The 20,602-nt window shown below is 37.7% G+C and overlaps 3 protein-coding genes and 1 long non-coding RNA gene across 7 annotated transcripts in view; 3 read left to right on the top strand and 1 right to left on the bottom strand.

Moving 5' to 3' along the window:
- Nucleotides 1–2,776, top strand: part of LOC143424602 (kinesin-like protein KIF13A) — a 160,394-nt gene extending 157,618 nt beyond the window's left edge. The window contains exon 27 of the mRNA XM_076896755.1: nt 2,766–2,776. Within this exon, the coding sequence (XP_076752870.1) occupies nt 2,766–2,767 (2 nt within the window). The 3' untranslated portion in view covers nt 2,768–2,776. The remainder of the gene's footprint in view (nt 1–2,765) is intronic.
- Nucleotides 348–2,280, top strand: Nmdyn-d7 (nucleoside diphosphate kinase homolog 7). The gene is made up of 8 exons (XM_076897054.1): nt 348–472; nt 545–711; nt 783–941; nt 1,017–1,224; nt 1,298–1,418; nt 1,495–1,619; nt 1,719–1,940; nt 2,031–2,280. The coding sequence occupies exons 1-8, from the start codon at nt 356–358 to the stop codon at nt 2,064–2,066; spliced, it is 1,155 nt and encodes a 384-aa protein (XP_076753169.1). The 5' UTR covers nt 348–355; the 3' UTR covers nt 2,067–2,280.
- A 1,472-nt stretch (nt 2,777–4,248) lies between the features above and the next one.
- Nucleotides 4,249–20,329, top strand: LOC143424287 (uncharacterized). 2 transcript variants are annotated; one of them, XM_076896260.1, is made up of 12 exons: nt 4,249–4,378; nt 14,078–14,320; nt 14,426–14,580; nt 14,851–15,062; nt 15,244–15,388; nt 15,488–15,727; nt 15,811–16,180; nt 16,578–16,758; nt 16,942–17,105; nt 17,733–17,936; nt 18,092–18,259; nt 18,445–20,329. In XM_076896260.1, exons 2-12 carry the CDS (start codon nt 14,224–14,226, stop codon nt 19,038–19,040), a joined length of 2,532 nt encoding a protein of 843 aa, XP_076752375.1. In that variant the 5' UTR covers nt 4,249–4,378; nt 14,078–14,223; the 3' UTR covers nt 19,041–20,329. The 2 variants fall into 2 exon arrangements, with proteins under 2 accessions (XP_076752375.1, XP_076752374.1); XM_076896259.1 differs by having other exon boundaries at nt 14,075–14,320.
- LOC143424365 (uncharacterized) lies at nt 6,478–11,165 on the bottom strand. 3 transcript variants are annotated; one of them, XR_013101928.1, is made up of 5 exons: nt 11,009–11,165; nt 9,258–9,909; nt 8,428–8,645; nt 6,912–6,993; nt 6,478–6,665 (listed from the first exon to the last, which is right to left on the bottom strand). It is a non-coding gene; the product is annotated as an uncharacterized LOC143424365 (long non-coding RNA). The 3 variants fall into 3 exon arrangements; XR_013101926.1 differs by having other exon boundaries at nt 6,478–6,993; XR_013101927.1 differs by having other exon boundaries at nt 6,478–6,993; nt 9,771–9,909.
- Nucleotides 20,330–20,602: the final 273 nt, after the last annotated feature.

Raw genomic sequence — 20,602 nt, 5'->3', positions numbered from 1 at the left:
AGTTTACTTTATTGTCAATACTGACATACGATATTTTTATGTGTTATTTGAAGAGATGAAAATTTTGTAATTGGTTTGAATGTATTCTTAAATTTTTTAGTATAAATAAAGAGTTCAACAAAATTTATTGGATATTTAAATATGTATACCTAGTGGCATAAAACGATAGACTTATTTTGTGTCCTATCTGTGATAATACCATTACAACTATGTTGTCATAGAAACAGAAATATAAGTTATAATTGACAATATCTATAGCGACAGTTTCTAATCTTTAAGTTAGAGTTGAATAAGAGAGAGAAAAAAAGGATAGGTTCATTTAATAATATAGGTATATTGATATTTGATTGATATAATGTCGATGGACCACAATGAAAAATACATCTTCGAAGCTGAATGGTATGACAAGAGAGCCAGTATTTTAAAGAAATTCTACCTCTGTTATTATCCATTCGACAATACAGTTGAATTGGTAAGTCTCGCAATTAATGTTTTACATTAAGAACATGTTAATTAAATTGTAGCTACATACCGTAACTTTCAGTTTGATATAAAAGCGAGGAAAACATTTCTCAGGAGAACAAAATGCGAAGGGATCCAAGCAAAGGATTTCTATGTTGGTGCTACCGTGGCAATATTCTCACGAAGCATAAAAATAACGGATTATGCTGACTGCGCTACACGAGTAAAACTGCAAACGAAAATGCAAAAGTACATTGTTATCTGTCACAGCAACATCATCCCTATTTAACAAAATTTTACAAGTTTTGCTATCTTTTTAGGACATTCGCAATGGTCAAACCGAATGTCATTGATAAATTAGGAGAAATATTAAAGTGTATAATTGCTTCTAACTTTCACATTGCAAATATCAAAATGATGAAGTTAACTCAAGAGGAGGCAAGCGAGTTTTGCAAAGACAAAGAGGAGACTACTATAGCGTAAGACACAAGCTGATATTGAATGTATTTATAAGTTTCACTTGTCTGTTTTCTATTTTCTGTGTTTTTGATTAGGTATGTAGTAAATTTTCTGACTTCTGGTCCTATTGTAGCTTTAGAATTACTGGGCGATCATGCCATCACACGTTGGCAGGAAGCAATGGGACCAGAAGACAGCAGGGAAGCTGTTGCGAAAGCTCCATCCTCGTTTAGAGCACGTTACGGTAAAGATATTATTCACAATGCGGTACATGGCTCCCAAAATGAGGAGGCAGCAGAAAAGGTTTGGTATATCGCGCTTAGCGAAAAAAAAAAAAGTTATCGAAGGTGCAATATTTTTTATATTTTTTCATCAGGAACTACAATTTTTCTTTCCTGACTCAAAAACTGGTAAAAGAGGGCCAAAAAACACTGCAACATTGGAAAATTGTACTTGTTGTATTATTAAGCCGCATGCTGTTCAAGCTAAACTAATTGGTATACCAATCATGACTTAAAATGACAGACTTTACTGTTATAATTACTATTATAATTCATTGGTTTATTAACACAGGAGATATCATTGATGATGTGCAGAAAGCTGGCTATACTATTTCTGCTGTGCAACAATTTTGTGTTAACTTATTTGATGCGGAAGAATTTTTAGAAGTATACAAAGGTGTTCTTCCTGATTATGCAGTAAGTTCATTAGACTAATATAATTATCATTAGACTAATATAATTTCATTACGTGTAATACGCTTGACTTCCTAAACAAAAACGATAATCTGTCTTTAGGCAATGGTAAGAGAACTGCAATCAGGACCATGCATTGCTATGGAAATAAAACACAACGACGATAAGTATGATGTTCAAGGAGAGTTCAGAAAACTGTGTGGACCTATGGATCCAGATATTGCACGGCAAGTAAGGCCAGATACACTCAGAGCAAAGTATGGAAAAACTAAAGTACAAAACGCTGTTCATTGTTCCGATCTACCAGAGGATGGAACTTTAGAGGTGAAACGAATTATTAAACTTCCTTTTACGTTTCAAGAGTTGCAGGAAGAAACTTATATTAATAATGTATTAATTGCTAATTTTATTTAGGTGGAATATTTCTTTAAAATCTTAGAGAACAACTAGGTACCAAGAAAATCAGCTCGTGCAAGAAATATTGTTACTATTACTATATTTATTGCTTCAGATATCCATTGTTGATATCTTCTAAATCCCATCCACTGACACTGACATAAATTTGATGGAAAAATGGAATGAAAAGTCAGTTGTTATCATATTTATAATTTATCAAGACAAATTAAATCAACATATTATGGAACCTTGTTCTAATTTTCTATAATAAAAATATAATCTTCTAATCGTACATTATTTATCTCCCTTGACCTTTCAATCAACCAGAACAAAAGTTTATCAACCTTAGACCACTCATTCATCTTTTAATTATCCATTGAAATAATTGAAACTGGTGGTATCGCTAACATCAAATCCCTTCAAAGCACACAGTCCTTACTGGGAATATTAAATTCTTATATTCTCCAACCGTGTGCTTCATACGTCGCAATAAAGGTGCAATTAGCGCAACAACTGAAGTTCTATCATTGCATAATGTAAAGAATAAAATTGATGATTTATGATTTCTGAAGATCGTATTAAGCATCCAATCATTTTATATATTTGTACGAATGACAGCAGATGGCTGTACATTTGCAGTATACTTTTTGTAAATAATCATTCTTTGACGAGTACACAATCAATCGGTGCCTGTATGGGAATAAGACGCCTAGAGTGACCCTAGAAGCAAATTTCGCAATGTCCTACTTTTACAAGTAAACGGCGCCATAAATCCACCGTGCTAAAGTTCTAGAAGATTCAAAGGAATGGCCAGATACAATAGATCAATTTTTAGCCTATGTCTATTTAAATTGCTCGACAACATAGACAAATACTATTGCTGATTGTTCTTAGGAAACGTAACTGCTGATACAAGAATTGATTTGTAAACCCGAGGGAAAGGTAAATAACGCATTATCGACTGTCTGGAAAGAAAGTTAAATTTGAGAGAATGATTGTCCAAAAGTACGCATCAGATAAAACAAACAACGGAAAATATAAATGGTTGCTTTCGCCAATTTTCGCTTGTTACTAATGTATGTATGTAATTGGAGTTAACGGTTAGATGGTTCAGCGAGAAGAAAGAAAGGATAGAGTACAATTTTGATTGAAACCAGTTAGGGGGGGAAAGGAAAAAAAAGGCGCGAACCTTATCTCATATGTTAATTATTCGAAACCGATCGCCATAAACGGCAAGACCATCCGTTTCGAATCCGCTACGCAAGGTGCTTATCCTGCCTTAATAACGGCATAAGGATGCGTGTCAAGGATTTACGGCACCCGTCGTGATGAAAAGTTGCAGAAATGTGCTACCGCTGTTTCGTGTTCATTTTAAATAAAAAAGATAAGTCTACTTAAGACTTGGTTACTTTCTTATGCAGTAAGAATAGATGATTAACTTTGGCTTTACTTCTTGCTCGAATTTGAAAAGAATAAATAAATGGAAACAAAGTGGAATTACCTAAACGTACATTAACAAAGTAGCAGTTCTACGTTTGAAAATTATTGCGAGCTCGCACGTTAGCCATTCGAAAGTTATAATACTAATTATGCTCGAGAATTGTACATTAAATCATTGAAATGCTGTACAGTTCAAAACGAGAAGCTAGCTCGTAACTTTACAGCTGCTAAGCGTCTAACAACCGCAACCACTGACTTACTATACTCGTTCCCAGCATCCCAAACGCATCTACCGACGGTGGCGCGTTCTTCTTTTTTTCAGTTCCAACGGAATTCCATCGGAAAACACGCGCCGGTCCCTTATCAGGCACGCAGCTATCAATGAACACGCAAATCCGTGCGATGCGTCGCGGTCACGGTCTTAGGTCCGATTGGCGTATTAGAATACGTGTATTTACGAGCCGGTACGTTGCCACCGAGGATCGGGCCAGGCAGTAGTGCACTCGACGGTGCGTAGAACGGACCCATCGGTGAACGCCACTCACCCAGGGGCCTGAGAGCCGCGATTTTAACCGTTCGAGTTCTAGTTCGCATCGTACATCGAACATGCGCGATACGAAGCATTAATTACACTCGCAAACCGCTTCTTCGGCTTGTTTAAACCAACGATACTAACGTTATTATAAATCTCTCTAGTTAAATCCGGTTAAAATCGGTAACAAACGTTCTTTTTTATTTCGCAAACGATATTTTTTAGACTACTTGCTCGCGCGTAGAGTGACGAACTGGCTTTCGGTGAAGAATTCAAGAGCTAATTTTTTTTTCTTCTCGGCTGAAAAGTAGGCCGTCCTCGTGGCTAAACGTGAATTCAACGGACAAACAGCTGCTTGACGTCTCTTCTTCCTGGTATTGAATGGTGGACAAACGTAAGTTGTTCATTTTACTCGGGGTAATTGTTGTTGGTATCGTTAGGTGAATGAAGCGGCTAGTAATGTGAACGTGTGCGTGCGGTTAGAGTGGTATGAATAGGCATGGTCTCTTTATTGGCTCGAGATGTCGGTACTTCCTCTTTGACGGTTTCTGTGCATGCTAACCCGTACGTACTGCCCGGTTATGATAGAATGTTGAAGTTTCGTAGCGGTGTGCTGGATCGTTCTGCGAAGATGCGATAGGATTTTTAGAATATGCTAGCTTTTATATGATTTAAGTGTGAAGAATAAAAGAAATAAGAAAATCGTCAGAGTAAAGATGTACTAAAATTGCTGGGAGTATTTTTGCAATTCAGACAGTTACAATGCGTATCTTAATATAGTAAGTGTATGAATTTTTAATTTCATCGATAATCTGAGTCCTTCAATCATCTGAATATGAATCTTCAGGTCATATTTAGAGTTTAAATTTTTGCCAAGGTGAATTGATAGATCAGAAATATTACGATTGAGAGATATAGCTCAATTGGCACATACCTACTTAATTTTATCATGGAAAGTCTAACTGTAACGATACAGTCCCTGAAGACATATGTTCATAAAGCAACCAGTTCTTTTCGATGCCATTTTCACCAATCTTTGCTGGTAAATTTAGGTTTCTGCGCGATCTGACGTTCATTCAGCATCCGAGCAACTGGGCGTGAAGCGTGTCAGAATATTGTCAACGGCAAAAAGAAAAAGGTGCCATGGAAGGCACAAAAGTGACATTCATCGATGATGTACAAATTGGCCGCGCTCGTCCGCGTCGGTGTAGACCGTGACGCGTGTCCGAGGGTACTAATAATGTAATTTGTGAGTTCCTTTCAACGCTCACGGCGGGCTTCGCCGTCGTGCCGTAGCTAATAGGCAAGAATTTTTAATAACGCGTCGCTTTTCAGCGAGCTCGGCTCCGACGACATTCGGTGAATTTTAAAATCCTCAATTCAACCCGCGTCCGCCATTTTTAGGGCAGACGGTATGGCCTCGCCGGATAGAGTTTCCGGAAGTTTCTTGAGAAATTGTGCAGAACCATATTCAGGCTGCGTTGCGCAGTATACCTCATCGCGTAATTCTCCTTCCTCCTCTGAAAGAACCACGTTATTAGATCTAAGAAGTAGACAATTTTCGGTGATGCGCTAATTATGTAAGAATTTGCTGTTTAACTCGCTGCTCTTTTAAAAACTAGCATGCACATTAATCAAGGCAAAATGAATCTAAAGTAAACGACGAGGAGTCTGTTCCTCCTTGATGTGCAACATATTTGTCTCGCCCGGTCGTAGTATCCGGAAACGTGATTCTCGGATTGTTTTGAGCGGCGCAACATTCGGATCATTGATCAATGACGCAGATTAAACGATCACAGCTACTCTGCCATCCACGGTGACGCGTGTCGTGGACTACTAACAACGTAATTTCTGAGTTCCTTTGAATGCACTCAGGAGGGACACACCGAGTTGTATAGGAGTTATAATGGTTGCTGAATGCACTTGACCCGATTCGACGGCGTCGTCGCCGTCGCATTTATAGCAGTGAAAGCGAAATCGAAATCGAACACTTGAACCGCTGTTTTTTTCCTCTTGATCACCGCTAAACTTTCAGCTTGTTCGTATGTCCTCGATTTCCAGGTAGATCGGTCCATCTCTTTATCCTTCTGCCCTTTTATTTTTCTGTTTCTGTGCCCTCTCGACCTTCTGCCCTCCTGACCTTTCGTCTCTCTATCCTTCTATTCCTCTTTCCGTTCTCCTCTGGCCTTCCATTCGCCCTTCCTCTTCTTGTTCCATTCTTCCTGCTGTGCTTCCTCCTACTATGGACGTTCTCCTATACTTCTCTTACTCTTCCTGCTATCTTTTATTCTTCAACGTTTTCCATTCCTGCGACTTTCTGTTTTATTTTTTTTTTTTTCTTTATCTTAGTTTGCTGTCTCTGTCCTGCTAATTTATAAAGTTTGATTCTGTGAAATGATTCGTGATGAAAGAAGTGTAATTAATCCATTAAGAATAGAATCGTGCTTACCCAAGTAATTAGATAATTTGCGAAAAATCTTGCTGTCCGATTGTATAAGTAATTGTGAAAACTTGACGGAGTAATGATTTTGAACGATCATCAAATCGTTTTCATTAAATTACATAATGGATTCGCGGATAGCTCATTATATTGTCATACATTTAGTTTCGAAAAAGACTGCACATCCTAGATAATAATTTATCTTCCTTTATGGAAACGAACTGAACTACCAAAGAATATACTGAAAGAGAAACTCGTAAATCTGTGTAGCGTTTGGTAATAGTGGTCATCTCGTTTACGTAACTATGGATTTTACTTATTATTAGAAATCTGTGCTAGGAAGATTAACAGGCTGATACAGGCCGTCGAGAGAAAGCAGAAGTAAAATAAAATAATGGAATATTTCTGTCAGGGAAAGTCGCATAAGATAAACACAGTAAATCATCCAATTATATGCTCGATAATACAAACACACAGATATACAAACCTATTAATATCTGGTCCACCAAGAAAGTGAATGGATGAACAAGTACTTCGTTTGATTCCACTCCAAAAGTTCCCAAATGATTCTGTAACATGGGAAAGATACTTTACTATAATTAATCAGATAGAAGACCAGAGTTTCAACCATTGTATCAAGTAGCTGCTTTTTACATTATTTTTAAGGCTTCTGAATAATTCACATGTGGAAATCGCAGTGGTGAAATGTATTTCTCAGTTGCTAATGGAGTTAAATTTTGAAAGTAAATAGCGTATGCAAAACATGATTCATACACTTTCGGGATTACCCAAACGCCTGAAGCATGACAATGTGGATCCGAAACGGATAAAATGATGTACATTCTCGTTTCGGATTGGGGTGTTAAAGAACTAAATTATTCTAACTATCTTACGATCTCATAATCATTGAAATTTCACCTTCACGTAACGATCATTATTAAAAACTTTTTCACTCGCGCATGCATGCATGCATAATAAGGGTATTTGAGTATACTGGTGCACTGTTTTTCGAGCCTTTTCTAAACAATGCTCTGTTGAACGAATAATCATCTCATCATTATGAATCATAGTTTGCTCAGCTGATAATGTCATATCAATAGCTAGTTTTTACAAGCACTATTCATTGTCACGTATCTCTCCTACTTCAAAGTCCAGTTATTCGTTTGGAAATTTTGAGTTTCTATAAATATCTCCCTGGCTAAACAATTTTTACCTAATTTTAATATTCTACTAATTATATGTTATTATGTACATTTGCAACAAATTACTTTGTACAATTTTTGAAAAATTATTACAAATTTTAATTAATTCTTCATCTTCCTTTGCGCTAAATTATCTCCAATAAAAGGAAAGAAGATTATTTTCCAACTGGTCGCTCTACAGAATTTGTTCTCAAGAGAAAAGCTTGTAATACCTATCGCGTACTACATTTAAACTGGTAGGCAAAAACTTTGTCTGGCATCACCGTTCCACTTTAATCGATCTCAGAAAATGAGTCTACAAACGATACTGAAACACGTTAACGTCAACTGGATTGATCGCGACAACGAAATAGACGCACATACAAAATGTCTAATGGTAACTGGATCAGAATTATGCAACTTCAGGAGTCACTTTACAAACTACCTGTCTATTCTACGTTTAAAAGGCTTGCCAAGATCATGCCTAAAGCTGTTGCCTTGCGTCTAGACTAGGAGATTAAATCTACGCGAATTGCGATAGCTCGTATGAAAAAAAAGTCGTAAAATATTGCAGCTAATAGCAGAGACGAGTGTTAAATTGCAAAGTCACATTCCTAATTGATTTTTAAACATGGGCACATAACGCAAGCCCCAATCGATCGTCAACTGGGGAAAAATGATCGCCGTTTGGCTCTTAAACGATTCAAAATGTTGTTTCATTCCTGGTAACACTCACTTGTGAACAATGAAACGTACTTGTTTGAAAAGAAAAAGGTAAAATACGAGATAAACTTAATTCCTGATGGTAACAATAGCTGGAACCTGATATTCGATACTCGAGCCTCTTATTACGATGTACGTGCGCCGAGGAGGAGTTTTTGATACACGTTTTCATTATTCCATTTTCACGTGACAATAGGATAATGTGGTATAATGAGGATCGTTAAGACTGGCTTGGGTTGAATTGCTTCAAATTTGCGGTACGAGGATCTGTTCGCTTTTTGTTCCGTTTCTTCTTCTTCTTTCGGGACGATTTGCACCTGGAAAACTCAAGGAGAAATTGTAGATTTCTTCTGATACGATTGTTTAATAGGTAGATATAAAATATAGAAGAGATAGAGTCTAATATTTCTTTTACAAATTTGCACCATTTCACTTCCGGAAACTTTCTATAATTTTAACACCATAAAATTAATATAATCAAAATACAGGCTGAGAACAAAATCCCCAATAAAAGAAAGTTACCCACTTTCTACCTGATATAAGTTAATAAATTTATAACCAGTCTTTTGAGTTACGAAACTGCTAAAGTAAACTTGTCAAGTATAAATATTGTTCAACTGTTGCTACAGTCATTGCGACATACTTTGCCTTTATCGTGGCGCTCTTCAATTAAGTCGGTTATGCTCAAAGTGAAGACGGAATCTTTCGACAATCTCTTAAACACATGAAATTATTTTTTTAATTACGAAATATTAAACCATAACTACGTACAATACTCTCAAGTGCAGGCATTTGAATACACAAAGGTTGCAACTATCTGGACAAAGCCTGAAGGAACACGTGTTTCTTTAACAAGTTTTTCCAGAAACGAAATAATTACTGTACAGAACGTGCTGTTATTTAACCAGGAACTTATATCTTTAACGAACCATCCGGAAGATTACAGTGCATTAACTTTATCCATAAATCATATATCTATTGAAACCAGTCTCGACAAAAGTTAAAGTCAAAAACTATATAGACTCTATATTACAGAGTATGCAGAGCTAAATTACCTCTTGCAATACATCAGTTTCATTTCCTTGAAAGCTAACTAGGAATCACTAAAAACACGTTGATGGCCTTAGCTGACTTCCTATCATTTACAAAAAATGTAACAATTAACTTGAAAAAAGGATTGAAACGATAAACTCAATGTTAAACCAAAAGTGTAGAAATGTTCGTTTTACAATTAATTGCTTTTTTTTAAGAATTTTGTTCTAAGCTTTATCTTATTGACCGGTTGGCCATGTCAGGAAGTTGAAATCAGTATGAGAACACCATACACTTGTCTCAAGACCCCCCCGTACGTAACGCGTGCCAAGCCTTGAATAGAAAACGTGTCCCGGGTTGCTGAGCTACAGCGCTTCCGTACTACTTGAGCAGTGCTCGTCTTCACGAACCTCGATACGTCAGATTAGGGTCGCGGGCGATTGCAAAAACTCGTCCTTGCTTTGGCACAAACGTTCCCACCAAGGTGCCTCGCGATTCAAGCCATTCGTAGATCTTCTAATCCTTTATGGAACAGAAGGAGCTACTGACCTGATAAATAGAAACAGTCATTCATTAGTTTTTGTCCCTCGCACGGTCGCTACTTTTGCAAATGTTAATAGTCCATGTTATATCTCCTCAATATTTTATTTCTCATATCCTTGTGATTAATACTAGTCTGAAAATTATGAAAAACTTTCACATCCTCCTAAATGTTCCAATTGATCTGGATGTTATATAAAGCCCACTCAGATATTGTGGCTGATTTTTTCAAAAATATTAACACGAATAATTTATTGTTTGCTAGCACGTTAGACTCTGTTACAGTTAGCATGAAAAGTGAAAAGGATTAGGAACGATTTCATATAGGAAGCTAATGCAAAACGCAGCAAAGCGTGAACTTCATCGACGTGACTGCATGCTCAACTAATAATATTCCACAAGAGAAAGAAACGTGAATTAAATGGTGCATATAATAATTTAAAAAAACAAACCAAAGCAAACTTCGTGATATCGCGTTATGCCTGATGAAAAAATGAAATAGTAAAAACTGGCCAAGAAATATGAATTTGCGTTGCTCGCGTTACTAAATAGTATTTCATTTTCCTCGACGTCAAATACTAAACGGTATTGAACAGTTTGCGCCTATTATCCTGCGAATTTTACGACTATCTTGCTTAATCTATTGCAATATTCTACGCCTTCAGATGTTGATAGTACCATAAATTGTAAATTCGTCCATAAAGAGAACTTAGAGTCACGTGAATCATATGTAACCAGAACGTAACATAAATATTCTCTACGTCGCAAAAGAAAATTATGTGACATAATTGAAAGAAGTTCACAATAGCTGAGAACAGCTTCTAATGCTTCTCGGTGTCATCAAGAGACAAAATACAAATCACAATTCTCATTTGTATCTTACTAAGCATCTCTAAAAATTAAATTTTTCTATACTGTTGCACGTTTATTAACACGGAAGACCAATGCATATCAAAGATCTAGTTTCCCTGTCGTCTCTACTCTTTTTTTTACATTAAAACACTAAAAGAATGTCGAAAAAAGAAAAAAATAACGAATCTTCCAGGATGAGGATACTTAGCACTCAACTCGTCCACAAAGTCCAACGGTGCACGAGTTATGCAATTACATTTGTAATGGGCCAACATTCAGCTCCGATAACGCTGGCAATTCGCGGTAATTACCGTGCTGCATCTCGTAATCCATCGCTGGGTCGCATCGTCCATTAAGACGCATCTTCTGATGGGAAGGATTGGTGGAGACAGATGTTACATCGAAGAATGTTTCGTATTCCTTGTTCTGGGAAAATAATCCAGACTATGACTGCCACCATATCTTCCCTTGCTTCCCTTTCTGCAAACAAAAGTAGTAAAAATCGATTAGAAAAAACTTGTGTCCCACAATTTATTCTTTGATTAATTTTCAAGAGATAATCGTAACGCTGACATTAGCGTTTACCGAGTCTCCGGGAACGAGTATCGCATTGCATCTAAATATGATCGCGACCTTCAATTCATTATGTCATCGTTCCGTGAGACCTTACGAAAAGAAAAATACAAGAATTTATTAGAGTAGCCGCATCTTAAACGCATACCTCATTCAATTCATATGCCTGAAAGAGAGTTTTACGAGGCATCGTCGTTGTTGCCGTAACACCACACGTGGTATAGTCTGTTATAATTCACCCTGAAGAAGAGTTACGGACAGTTTCCTGGTAAAAATGTATAGAATTTGCCTGGCAGTTACAATTGTTGTATAACGACGTAAAAAATGTTCAACCAACCACGTTGATGTTACGTTCAACGGTTTCTTTAATGAAATTTCATTTAGCACTGGTCAATTTAACACCAAGAGACCAATTGAATAAATAACAAATCTGATGCGCGCAAATTGGATTGGTAAAAATTACGTTTCTTCCTTGATATTTTTACCCTAACTTCGTACATCGTAAAAGAATGATGTAATATTTCTTTCAATATGATTCCGCTAGAGATTAGAAGTTTAATTAATTCTATTTTCACGCCTGAACTTTTTCTTTCAACTCCACCGCCGTTACATTTGGCGCAATCTCGTTTGTTGCCTTTCGGAAAGCAATAAATCAGACGAACGAGTATCGAAAAGATCAGAGTCATGTATCAGATAAATGCGTCTGTTCTACCTGTCTAGCCTGCAACCTGCGTGTCGGTTTGCTATCTAGCATAAATTAAAATTAAAACTACGAATTAAACGTGGACGAGCGATAGGTCGAACCGACTTCGCATATCTGTTTTATAACTCGTGTTCCGCGTGATGTGACAAGCAGAATGTTCGCGGATCAGGCGAAGTGAAAGGACCACGAAGAAAGGGGAACGAAAATAAAAATATTCCTATTAAATAGAGATCCAGTCAGAAATCATTTCGTTGCGTTAGTCAAAAGCATCGAGAGAAATATATTCATTTAATAAATATTACTGTCGTACAATATCTTCAACACTTACTTCTTGACAAAAATGACAAGGAATATTGTACAACCGAAACTTATCGAGACTAATAAAATGTTAAAATTTAATCCCAGATAATGTTGCGTTTCTTTATCGAGTACGATTCATTCTGACATTTTTCTAAGAAAATTTCTGCGAATTACAAGCTGCGAAACATCTTTAATTTTCATTCTCGTCCCAGCCTTCTGTGTCCGTAACATTTACAAACAGAAGTTCTTGATTGCAATAACGTCACTCGGTTAGCGAGTGATTAGGCGACTAACAATACGTGTTGTAAAATTGAAACATATCTACCGGGATGTTTGCAAAACACTCCAGCGAAACCCGATAGCTGGCTAACCGACTTGCTTCTTAAACGTTCGTACAAGTGGCTACGTAAAATCGAGAGCTTTGAAAACAATCGGCAATTCGATAAAGGAAACACGAAATTCAAACGAACGACACGACTTGCTGCGGAATGCCATTTAATCGTGTCGTATAATGAAACTTCCACATTCTGTTATACAACGCTACAGCGTTTCTTCAGAACCGAATACGATTCCAGAGATAATTATTTTAAAAATCGTACGATTACAATTTTTAAAGTTTTCCATCTCTAAATCTAATTACACATCGGTAATAACAAGACCTAATCGATCAGAAAAGGTTCAACGATTTTAAGAAAAATTTTTAAACGGCTAAGCCAGCAGCGAAAGTCCAACGCTCGTTTAATCAGCTGCACTTTTTGCAAGCACATGCAAGCTTAATTATGCTCGTGCAACAACGCTGATCGTCACGCGAGTCAGTTTTAAATTATTCATTCTTTTCCACGCTGTAACGTGCGATTCTAATCGACCAATTCTCGCGACGCTCAACATCTTGTCGTGACCGATTCCATCTCGAGATTCCATCTTCAAGTAGCTAGGGGAATCGAAAGGTGAATAAAAGATGAGAGAAGGTCTGCCCGGAGCACAAAAGACCGTGATTCGAAGGCTAGGCATTGGATGATAACGAAGGAATGGTAAACCGTGCTGTCCAGTCTTATTGTGTAACTACTTCTAATTACACATAGTTTTTTTCTCGAAAAAGTACTGGGATACCTAATCTGAAAAATAAAAAACGATACCTATAGAGCAGAATCCGCTATATTTTTCATTGAAATCCCGTCTCTCATCAACGATAAAAATTAAGTCGGTCATAATTAATCGTATAAGCTACTAAGTTTCAGATGAAAATTCTCTTTGGAGTTAGAGATCAACGCAACGATTGAAATTGCTTATAGTTAAATAAAAGAATGATTACTCGTATAGAAAATCTCGCTATAGAAACGGCAGACGGTATTAAGTCATACTGTCGCATTAACTTGCCTCGAAGCATAATGCAAAGTACACAAGTAACGGTATTGTTGCAAAAAAAAGTGTCACAATTGACTCTCAGCGAAGTAACGATACGCAAAATTGTGTCGGCATTCATCAGTTGTAGCGCACCTTCGTTTCGAGTTAATTGAACTCTGTTACGATCACTGGCGCCTCGTTCTAGTTATTAAAATTAGTATTGACCGTGACGCGGAGGAATTCCTTAACTGTATTAACATAATTGTATCGAGATAAAATCAATTGATCTTATTCTTATAGACGATCGTTTTAATATTCATTATATTCTTTCGCAGCCGATCTATGTGTTAATATACTCGTAAATTAGACGCGAAATAAGATCACTTTTTGACTTTCTTTCAGTAGGAAGAGCAAAAAGAATGCAACAGTGATAACGTGTCGCTAATAAATATGTGCGGTGTTCGGTGCCATTCTTAATATTTGGCTGAAAACACTCGCTGTTACTACTTACGAAACTTTTGCGAAACGACTGATCGTTCTAAGGCGACAAGATGATGCTGATCAAGAGTTTCTTCCGAAGGATCATCAAGGACTTTCGGCACAAGGAGCTGCTACCTCTTAAAATGATATTCTTCGTCCAAGCGTCGAGTAAGTTCGTTCGTTAATCTACATATAATAAAAGGGAAAATGGGTCATATTTTTGTAATAATATTGACTTTGCAAAAGATGAATCATGTTTAAACATTGTTTTAGCGCTCTATGTACTTTACCCATACCTGACAATACACATGAGAGAACTGGGCATAAACGTAGAGGAAACTGCCATAATGAGCGCGATAACGCCAGTGATCGCAATGGTGATGCCACCTCTGGCTGGAATGTTCGCCGATCGTGTTGGGAATTTCAAAGTAAACTATCATTCAATCGTCGTATCGATCAGAAATCAATTCAACCAGATCACTTCCATCATTATCCTTAAATAAACATTTCAATCGACTGAAAGCATCCATTAAATTCCTCCACTTCTAATTAAACAAATTCGATAAAATAATCAACGTGCTTCCCCCTCATGTTCAACGCTAATTAATCATCGTAATTAATCATCAAATTCGTTCGCGATACAATCGAGGAAACAAAGAAGAGAAGAAGACTGAGCTCCGAACGATATTTTCATTCAGATCTTACTATCCCTGTTCTCATCGTTCGGTGGACTTGCGGCACTTTTACTGCTGCTGGTGCCGATAGGAAGGATAACCGTGGAATTTCCAGACAGAGTCGTTATGGACGTTGGCTGCACAGGGACCAACGGGCTGGTTTACACGATGAGCCAGAATCATCCTTGCGAGACCAACTTACAACCGGAGATCTCGACGAGGATTGAGAGTTGTGGGTAGGTAAGGATAGGCGATTTCTCGAATTTATCACTAGTCACCTCACATCCCTTCTTGGTCGGCCTCTCCTTCAAGAACAAAAAGACGTCCATGCATTATTAATTTAGAAAAATGATCCATTCTAATTCATTGCACGTTCTGATACAATAACCCAACCAACGATCACCTTTTTTTCTACAGTTACATGTGTCGTCTAGATGTTCACAATGACACCGAAGTGGGCACAATTTTGGCATCGAGGGTCTACACGCTGAAACGGTTCAACATGGAGACGGGCGCGAACTCGTCGTTCAAATTCTCCATTGCTCAAAGTGACATGCCACAGGTATTTGTTACAACAAGTATACAATAGACAAGAAACAGAGATAAAAAGGGCCGCGAGTTTATGGAACGCGCACACGTTCAACCGATCCAATCTTCCTAGCAAAAAGAAGAAGACCTCAGGGAGCACCGGAAGCTGAAGAACAACGAGTATTTCAAAACGTCGATTCGTCAGCTCTCGGCGAGCGAGTACTTCTTCCCATCGAACCAGCTTTACGAGTTTTCATGCACCGTGTCGGGCTTTATCGAGGACTTCGAAACGTCCACCATTGATACTGCCATGTCAAACAGAATCTACGAGAATCGTACACTATGCGCTTTCAATCCTATTATAGCTCACAAGGTAACGCTACTAAATCAATCTTGTTTACTTAAGGGAAAAAGAATGAAAACTAGATTAAACATCGTACGTGTACAACTACACAGAACAACTCCAGCCAAGCGATCAATTATCACTCGTACAAGTCGAAACTGAAAATTCTGAAGGCCACGGAAGAAGACCGCGAGATGAAACAACGAAGGTACATATCGGAGGAGATAGCGTGGACGGACAAGGAATTCCAGACGATCGCCTGTGGAAATCCAGATCTGGAGAACGACAGGATTACCCTGACCCTGCCGCTTTTTAATTATTCCTTGAGCTCGGAACCGTACAGGACACTGAACGCGGAAGACTGCAGCAAGCGATGCATTGTCACTGCACCCCGCAAGCAAATGTGCTCGAACAAGGACACCGTGATCGAGTATAACGTAGGATTGACTTTTTGGCTGTACTTTGCCATCAGGGTGTTCATTGGTGAGTCACTCGTATTTCCATTTCCTGTTTTCCCTATAACATAGAGAGGGAATATATTACAACGTTATAATGTTACAATTTGTATAAAATATTGCTGTTAAACCGTTACGAACAACCGACCACTCGAATAAAAATGTTATGCAATGTATAACCGTATATATAAATGTCCATGAGCAATTTAATGCAGTGAATTTGTGGTTACGATTCGAAACCAGTTTCCGCGACAGGATTTGTATTTTTCACGGTGAAGGTGGTTGGAAACTAAAACCTGCTCATCGTGTAAAAAAAGGGCTTGTCGTGTTTCCGTAACATTTGCAAAAAATAGGCTTACATGTGTTTCAATTTTCCGGGAATTGGAGTACGTTTGCGTTTTTTCATATTAAAATATTGTTCGCAGGTGTTATTGGTGGGACCACATTCGCTATGTTCGAAGGTGCAGTAATCGCGATATTACGCGAGCAGAAAGCTGATTATGGCCTCCAGAGGATTTATGGTAGCATCGGCGGTATGATATCGTCGCCACTCTCTGGACTTCTTATCGACTATGCGAGCACTGGCAAAGGTTACACTGATTTCAGGTGAAAATAAATCTTTAATTCAATTAACAATACTTTAATATCTATCATCAGATGGAAATTTCGTATCAAGTATTAATATTCAATTATGGAATTTATAGTAATGCTTCCAGTTTTGTTTCAATTGCAGAACGAAAGATTGTACAATGTTCAAAACGAAAGTAACTTGCGAAACACGTTTTTCAGGCCAGCATTTTATTTGTACGCGGGTCTTAAGCTCATCTCTGGACTGTTAATGCTCGCCATTAATTTGGAATTCAAATCGCCAGCCACGAATGTGGTTCAGGATGTTTTTACAGTACTGAGAAACATCGAAGTAACAGCTCTCTTCATCGCCTGTTTCATTCTTGGTAAGAATCCACATTTCTTTCCAACGTTTGCATTATCGTCTACATTATTCGAGTTATTAGAAATTTTCTGGAGTCAATTGTAGAGCGTGATTCGATCTTGACCAAAAATTCAAGAAACGAATCCTAATTGGATTTCTAAATTCTATGGGCCGCTCGCGATGAGCTTGCAAAACTGAACGCTGAAATAAGTTGCGCAACCTCCGTTATTGCTCGTTTCCGCTAATCTTTGGCACACTGACGAAATTGCAATGACATTGACATTCCGCATTGATGCCACGAAATTGCCAGCATTTTTTTAAGCGGTCTGGTTTCAAGTGTCGATTGCGTTACGATCTTTGCATTCAATTCTCCTCGATGAGAATAACGATTTTTCACTAAAAAACGACTAGATCATTTCTCGAGATAGTAAGAAGAAAAAGTGTTTTAGGCTGTATAAATTAATAAAAAAATTGCAACGACCATCGCGACACATTTATCCCCGAAGGCATGTTTATATCCGTAAACATTAATTTGCTCCCACAAGAAAAACATCAGCTGGCTCGCGGAAAAAATAAAATGTATCCGGTTAATGACTTATTAATGCAGCAAACCGATCAGTTTTACGAGATAAGTTCTTTTTTTCTACAGGCACTGCTTGGGGATACATCGAATCGTTCCTCTTTTGGTTGATACAAGATTTAGGAGGATCAAGATCACTCATGGGTATCACCATAACCGTAGGCGGTATCGCCGGTATACCATTACTGGTACTATCTGGCCCAATCATATCAAAGATCGGCCATGCCAATGTACTTTTTATAGGCTTCGTTTTTTACGCCATAAGACTTTGTGGTGAGCGTTCATTTTTATTCTTACGCGTCCGCCACGTCCGCATGATACTCTTAATAAGCATAATAATATGTTAATCCTTTTTTACGAGCCGTATCCCCATGTTTTTTTACCGTCGTATTTTTAATACCGATCACCCTCCTTTTATTTCGTTACAGGTTACTCCCTAATATACAATCCTTGGCACACTCTCATCTTCGAGGCATTAGAATCTGTCACTTTATCGCTTAGCTTCACCGCCGCTGTCACTTACGCCGCGAAATTATCTACCACTACTACTGACAGCTCGATACAAGGGTTGTTAGGCGGAGTCTATTACGGAGTCGGTGAGTAATTGTCTTCTTTCAGTAACAACTTCAAGAAGTCGCCTTTTCTGTCACGTACCTCAGATTCGAAATTGTCTGTTGGATAAAATAAAGTATATAATTAAATTGTACAGCCGTCAAACTATCAATTGAAGTATACTGTAAAAAACAGAGATGAAATAGTAATCGCTGGCTAATTGTTCCAGGCAAAGGTTCAGGAAGCTTGATCGGTGGATACCTGATGAAAGCGTTCGGGACACGACCAACCTATCGAATATTCGCAGTGATGACACTGATAACCGGTATAATGTACTACGTCTTCAACGTGGCCTACCTGAAGAAACGACCGCAAGTCGAAGGGAACGACATCGTGAAGAAGAAGCCCAAGAACGTGGAGAACCAGAACGGCCTCGAGTCTGGTATCATCGAGATCGGCCTAGTCGAGAAGAAAGAACCCCCGAGCGAGGAGAAGAAGAACGACTCCGGCAATCTGACTGGAATCGACAACCAGGCATTCATCGGTGAACAAGAAGAGACGAAAGCCGCGAAGGAAATGCAGAATCGACGAATGAATAATATGAAGGCTGTCAATAACGCGAGGAACCTTGATAAAATCGAGAAAATGCCGTCCGAGGAGGGCAAAAAGAAGTTCGGCGCGAAGAGGTTGAAGAAAGTGCAGGCCGACGAACGTGACCGGGCGAAAGAGTGCCCGAAACAGAATGGCACGACGAACCCGAGCTTCGAAAGCGAACAGGACAGGTGTAACGTCACCATCGAGAGGCAACCGGAAGAGAAGAAGTGAAGAAGTTTTCATCCAGAGATCTCGATACTCTCGTCTTTCTTCGTGCTTGTCCATGAAACGACTTTCATGACGCTGAAGAGATATCATACGCGAAGTAGTGGAGGAAACGATGGAAGGGCGGTTGGTTTTACGTGCATGTACTGTTTGCATTGTAAAATTCATATGTGGGAGTGAGAGAAAGTTGTTCAGTGGAAGAAATATAGTACTGTTGGTAGCTATTCGAACAAATAAGTTTAAGGCTGTAGAAAATACGTAAAATTTTATGGATTACGAATCGTTTGGATCGTTTTGATATTACACATGAAACATTTAAAAAAATGGAATATTTTTAGTAATGATGGTACTTATTTTTGTTCGAATAATTGCAAACAGTACTAAAGTTTTAACATTTTTCGGGATTATTTGCGTAACAGATAGCATCGTGCATGTACTTTATACAATGTTAACCACTTCACAGTGCGATACGAGAGAGACTGGCCAACAAACGCGCTCGATCTACTACAGTCAATTTTATAGTTTATGTAAACTGTATTATACATAATAATTAGCCAAGTTTATTACGCACACCAATGGTTGAAACGATGTATTTTTGGATCTGATATCGATATTTAAAAAATTCCTTTTATCGCATCGCGAAAGGGTTAAATGTATCCAATTAATTTTACATTCTATTCCAGAACGTGCAGATGTTACGACGTCAAATGTAATATCCTACTGATTAAGCTTACAGTTAGGGTAATACACAACTTCTATTTTATACGCGCTTTTCTCATAGAATAATATCAAAACAATATCGATGGACTAAAAAAACATATCCACGGATAGAACCACTATTTATAGTAATTTTAATAGATATAACTGTTAATATAATTTCGTTAAATCATATAAAACAAGTATGTTTGTTATCCTTACAGGAATGTTATATATTTTCTCAGTGAAATAGTTTAATGTAAAAAGAGAAATGCAGATATATCGATGCGTGGCAAATAGTCGCGTAATTCCCTAAGGGTATCAGTATTTTAAGTGTTTTATAAACGTTAATTAACTAAGGCAGAAACATTTTGTATGTATATTTAATAACGCGACTATTTGCAAGCTATTTATACATATATCAGAATTCTATATTTGCCAAATGTGAATTTGTGAATGTTAAAGGAAACAATATAAAATAACAAAAATGTAATGTGATACAATTATGCAGGAAGTAGAGTGTAATTACGAATCTCATTATTGTATGATAGCCAAGTTATATTGTTTACAAGCAGAATAAATAAAATAAACTATGATAATCGAGATTACATCCTAATTATATCTACAACAAAAGGAAATTCTAACTAAGAAGAACAATCTTAACTATATCCATAAAATGCATCTAAAAAGACCGAAAGACATAAAACTTTCGCTCCAGTGCATTCTTAAACATTAACGAGCATACATCCATTCAAAAATGGATTAACGATCGATCGCTTCCCTCCTGAACGAGTTTCTTACACGCCGATTGCCTCGTAACGGTGTGTACTAATTTGCCAAACGGATTAGAAGCATTTCGCGAAGTCTCTTCC

This window comes from Xylocopa sonorina, chromosome 6 (assembly GCF_050948175.1).
Source record: "Xylocopa sonorina isolate GNS202 chromosome 6, iyXylSono1_principal, whole genome shotgun sequence".
Taxonomy (NCBI): domain Eukaryota; kingdom Metazoa; phylum Arthropoda; class Insecta; order Hymenoptera; family Apidae; genus Xylocopa; species Xylocopa sonorina.
Note: the sequence above shows the minus strand (reverse complement) of the source record. Positions and strands in the feature narration are given on the sequence as shown.

What these genes read in the sequence shown, in the direction of transcription:
- Nmdyn-d7 (XM_076897054.1), top strand. Translation starts at nt 356, where the DNA reads ATGTCGATGGACCACAATGAAAAATACATCTTCGAAGCTGAATGGTAT. An exon ending in TCGACAATACAGTTGAATTG is followed by an intron (nt 473 to 544) that starts GTAAGTCTCGCA and finishes CGTAACTTTCAG; the next exon opens with TTTGATATAAAAGCGAGGAA. An exon ending in ATGAGGAGGCAGCAGAAAAG is followed by an intron (nt 1,225 to 1,297) that starts GTTTGGTATATC and finishes TTTTTTCATCAG; the next exon opens with GAACTACAATTTTTCTTTCC.
- LOC143424287 (XM_076896260.1), top strand. Translation starts at nt 14,224, where the DNA reads ATGATGCTGATCAAGAGTTTCTTCCGAAGGATCATCAAGGACTTTCGG. An exon ending in ACGAGGATTGAGAGTTGTGG is followed by an intron (nt 15,063 to 15,243) that starts GTAGGTAAGGAT and finishes TTTTTTCTACAG; the next exon opens with TTACATGTGTCGTCTAGATG. An exon ending in CATCGCCTGTTTCATTCTTG is followed by an intron (nt 17,106 to 17,732) that starts GTAAGAATCCAC and finishes TTTTTTCTACAG; the next exon opens with GCACTGCTTGGGGATACATC.